Below are 5,064 nucleotides of genomic sequence, written 5' to 3'. Positions count from 1 at the left end.
GGAATTCATGATTGTGGCACCGATGAGAATGCTTCATTATGGCACCGATGGGGATGATTGATTGTGGTGCTGATGGGGATGCTTGATTGTGGTGTGGATGGGAATGCTTGGTTGTGGCACTTATCGGAATGCTTGATTGTGGCTCTGATGGGGATGCTTGATTGTAGTTTGGATGGGAATGCTTGGTTGTGACACTTATCGGAATGCTTGATTGTGGCATTGATGGGAATGCCTGATTGTGATGCTGATGGTAATGCTTGATTATGGCTCTGATGGGAATGCTTGTTTGTGGCATTGATGGGAATGCTTGGTTGTGGCACTGATGCATATGGGAATGCTTGATTGTGGCATTGATGAGAATGCTTGATTAAGGCTCTGATGGGGATGCTTGATTGTGGCGTTGATGGGAATGCTTGGTTGTGGCACTGATGCATATTGGAATGCTTGATTGTGGCATTGATGAGAATGCTTGATTAAGGCTCTGATGGGGATGCTTGATTGTGGCGTTGATGTGGCAATGCTGATCGTTGTTGGCACTGATGCATATGGGAATGCTTGATTGTGGCATTGATGAGAATGCTTGATTAAGGCTCTGATGGGGATGCTTGATTGTGGCGTTGATGGGAATGCTTGGTTGTGGCACTGATGCATATGGGAATGCTTGATCATGGCTCTGAGGGGATGCTTGATTGTGGCTCTGATGGGGATGCTTGATTGTGGTGCTGATGGGAATGCCTGATTGTGGTGTGGATGAGAATGCTTGAGTGTGGTATTGATGGGAATGCTTGATTGTGGCGTTGGTCGGAATGCTTGGTTGTTGCGCTGATGGGAATGCTTGATGGTGGCGTTGGTGGGAATGCTTGATTGTGGCACTGATGGGAATGCTTGATTGTAGCAATGATGTGAATGCTTGATGGTGGCGTTGGTGGGAATGCGTGATTGTGGTGCTGATGGGAATGCTTGATTGTGGTGCTGATGGGAATGCTTGATTGTGGCATTGGTGGGAATGCTTGGTAGTGGCACTGATGGGAATGCTTGATTGTGGTATTGATGGGAATGCTTGATTTTTGCGCTGATGGGAATGCTTGATTATGGCGTTGGTGGGAATGCTTGGTAGTGGCACTGATGGGAATGCTTGACTGGTGCTGATAGGAATGCTTGATTGTAGCAATGATGGGAATGCTTGATTGTGGCACTGATGGGAATGCCTGATTGTGGCACTGGTGGGAATGCTTGATTGTGGCACTGATGGGAATGCCTGATTGTGGCACTGATGGGAATGCTTGATGGTGGCGCTGATGGGAATGCCTGATTGTGGCGCTGATGGGAATGCTGATAAAGTATATACCGGTACTCTGAACCATCATGTTCTTCAGAAACTAACATCCATAAATTTCACCTTTTTATGTGTTTCACAAAAGCCATTCAAAGACTATGTATGAAGTTTTCTCTACAAACCTATCACCATTGTAAAAGTCAAAATTACTGTCTCCTTAAATCTGATGTATGATTGATGATATAACTATTTTAAATGCTACTCTCTGTGCAACAATCATTGGATTCAGAGGACCTTTTCTGTCTACCTGTAAAGATCAGCCACCCATGTTTGTCATAAGAGGTGACTAATGGGATTGGGGGGTCAGGCTCGCTGACTTGGCTGACACATCTCATCGTATCTCAGTTGTGTAGATGCTCGTGATGTTGATCACTGGATTGTCTGATCCAGTCTTGGTTATTTACAGACTGTCGTCATATATCTGGAATATTGCTGAGTGTGGCACTAAAGAACAAACAAACAAACAAACAAACAACCCTTTCTGTCCCCATATTTCGACAGGGATGTATAGGTATAAAAGTTTGATGCTGAAACAATTAGTTTCCCTGCCTGCATCTCCGGCTATAAATGATGTGGTGTTTATGTCAGGGTGCCTTCATTCCCAGAATAGCTACATATCAATTACTAACAAAATGAAAACCAATCAACAAGGAGACAGATTCATTGCCCTGATATGCTTCATGACTAATACGCACCTGCCAACACAAGTGATGTATTCTTGTTTAATATCGGACTCCTGGATTAAACTTGTCAAATTTTCAGGAGAGACAAATTTCTGCTCTAAAAACTGTCTTTAGTGAAATCAATTATCTGATTTGAAACCTTTTTGAAAAATTATATTTTTCAGCCTGCAATAGAAATGTCAAAATATCTTCAAGTCGATATGGGAAAACTGTGCTTCATCTCGGAAGGTCAATATTTGTCTGGTGTTTGGAAGTGGAGTTCCCAGTATTGAAGGCCTGGCGGTTGATACCCGGAACCATGTTCAGCACGGGAGGGATCAATAGTAACACCCATCTTGGCTCGATGTATATTCAGGGAGTGCCAGGGAGGGAGTGAATGAAGGAGTGAAGAAAGAGAGAGAGAGAGAGAGGGAGAGAGAAACAGAAAGAGAAAGAGAGAGGGAGAGACACAGAGAGAGGGGGGGGGGGGGTAGGGTAGGGAGGAGCTGTAGGGAGTAAAGAGAGAAAGGAGAAAGGGAGGGAAGGAGAAAACGATTGAGAAAGAGGGAAGGAGACCAAGAGCATGGGTAGGGACAGTATTGTTACGTGATTTTGATTCTCTAGTGGTACGCTCTACCACATGATGAGTTGGGAGTGATCTCCCTTGTTTGTGCTTTTGAAGGTCGTTGATTAAAAACGTCGTGTCTTTGGAAGTCAACGTGTCTTGTTGTGGTCCGAAACCTCAAACCCGTGCACGTAACATGGTGGCAGCGGAGTGGAAACGAGTAAGCCCATTCCATAGACGAATCTGATCTGAACTTTGAAGGAATTTAATCCCGAATTTTCCTGTTCTGACTGTTCTAATTACCACATATCTGAAACCTCGTGACTCGCTCAAGATGGCGGAAGGCGGGGAAAACGAACGACCTTTGCCAAGGTTACAAGGCATCAAGGCACCCGGACCCTTATTGCTTGATGGCAATACAGCGGAGAATTGGAAACTTTTCAAACAGAAGTGGAAAAACTACGATATATTGACGCAACTTTCAACATATGAGAGACCTTATCAGGTTGCATCATTCTTGCACTCGCTCGGTGATGGGGCTCTACGTGTGTACAACGGATTTCACTTCAACAAAGATGAAAATGATATTACTCTGAACGATATCATTGAGAAATTTGATACATTTGCCATTGGAGAAATCAACGAAACCTATGAAAGGTATGTGTTCAACAAGCAATCACAAAATGAGGGTGAATCTTTTGAGAGTTTCCATTCAAACATCAGATCGTTGGTAAAGACTTGCAATTACTGTGGAAACTGTGTTGACTCAATTCTCAGGGACCGTATAGTGCTGGGTGTGAGTGATAAAACAACTCAGCAAACATTACTGAGAGAAAGGCAGCTTAATTTGACAAAGGCAATTGATATTTGTAGAGCAGCTGAGAATGCCTCTGCTCGATATGAAGCTTTTAAGCCAGAAAGTGTGAATAAAATTGTATCTGTACGCAGAGATAGGAAGAGTCTGAACAAAGAAAGAAGTTCCACAAAATCACTGCATGGGGAGTACAAGCAAAGTACTGACAAATCTGATCTGAAAGACTGTAAATTCTGTGGACGAAAACATGTTCTCTTCAAATATGAATGCCCAGCCTGGGGAAAAACTTGCTCCACATGTGGAAATAGGAATCACTTCTCAATCATGTGTGCTAACACAAAGAAGAAATATGGTAAAGTGCATCAAGTCACTGAAGATTCCTCAGATGACGAGGAAGAAGAATGGATACATACCATACACAGTGTTGAAAATGAACATGACTGGATCAGTACAATAAACTTTGATGAAGAAAATATCAACTCAGTGAACACATCCGAACAAATCAAGTGTCACATGGTCATCAATGGAAAAGATCAAGTGTTACAAGTAGACACAGGTGCCTCAGTAAACATTCTACCCAAAAATTACGTGCCAGATGCAAACATTAAGCCTTCTGTTAAGAAACTGAAAATGTGGAATAACACTGAAATTATTCCTCTTGGAACATCTCGATTGTCGGTGAAGAACCCAAAGAATAAGAGAAGATATTCTGTTGAGTTCGTTATTGTTGAACAACAGCTGACACCTTTAATTGGTCTTCGAGCAGCTGAACAAATGGACTTGGTTACTGTGCATCCTGAAAACATGGACCTTGTTTGCTCTGTCACATACAACTGCTCCAATCTAAAAAGGAACTGCTCTCCTAGGAAGACTGTAGGTTCTCCAGAGAAGAAGTGCGGCTCTTCTGTTGAAAAAGATTGTTCTTCTGTAACAAATGACTTTCCTTCTGTTGTGGACGGAACACTTGGAGCTTTCGCAGGACTGGTAAACCTGAAAGTGAAAGAAAATGTGAAGCCAGTCGTAATGCCTGACAAAAGAGTGCCATTGGCACTCCGTCCAAGACTGAAATCAGAACTTGATCGACTGATGTCCTTAGGTGTTATAACGCCAGTAAATGAACCTACACCATGGGTCAGTCAACTCACGATCACAGAGAAGAAATCAGGGGAAATCAGGATCTGTTTAGATCCAAGAGAACTCAACAAGGCGTTACAAAGAGAACACCTCACACTTCCTATCCTTGAAGAAACTCTACATGAACTGGGCCAGTCACGTGTGTTCTCCAAGACAGATCTTTCGTCCGGCTACTGGCATGTGCAGTTGGACAGAGAGTCCAGTGAACTGACCACATTTCAAACATGCTTTGGAAGATATCGTTGGCTGAGATTGCCATTTGGGATATCAGTTGCATCTGAAATATTTCAGAAGAAACTGTCAGAAAACATATCTGATCTTGAAGGTGTTATATCCATAGCTGATGATGTTCTGATACATGGAAAGGACACTGCTGAACATGAGGTTCGTCTGAAAACCTTCCTTGCACGGTGTGATGAGAGGAACATAAAACTGAACAAAGACAAGCTTGAATTAGGAATGTCTGAGGTAACCTACATGGGACACCGCATCACTCAAGAGGGTCTACAGTCTGACCCAGAGAAAATTAGGGCCATAGTAGACATGCCGCAAC

The 5,064-nt window shown here is 43.1% G+C and overlaps 1 protein-coding gene across 1 annotated transcript; it reads right to left on the bottom strand.

Moving 5' to 3' along the window:
- Positions 1 to 665: 665 nt before the first annotated feature.
- Positions 666 to 1,364, bottom strand: LOC124287814 (alpha-amylase 4-like). The gene has a single exon (XM_046724275.1). The coding sequence runs from the start codon at positions 1,362 to 1,364 to the stop codon at positions 666 to 668; it is 699 nt and encodes a 232-aa protein (XP_046580231.1).
- Between the last annotated feature and the right edge of the window lie 3,700 nt (positions 1,365 to 5,064).

Source organism: Haliotis rubra, unplaced genomic scaffold (assembly GCF_003918875.1).
Source record: "Haliotis rubra isolate DU_JTF1 unplaced genomic scaffold, ASM391887v1 Scf406, whole genome shotgun sequence".
Taxonomy (NCBI): domain Eukaryota; kingdom Metazoa; phylum Mollusca; class Gastropoda; order Lepetellida; family Haliotidae; genus Haliotis; species Haliotis rubra.
The sequence above is the reverse complement of the archived record's forward strand: the minus strand, read 5'-3'. Positions and strand labels throughout refer to the sequence as shown.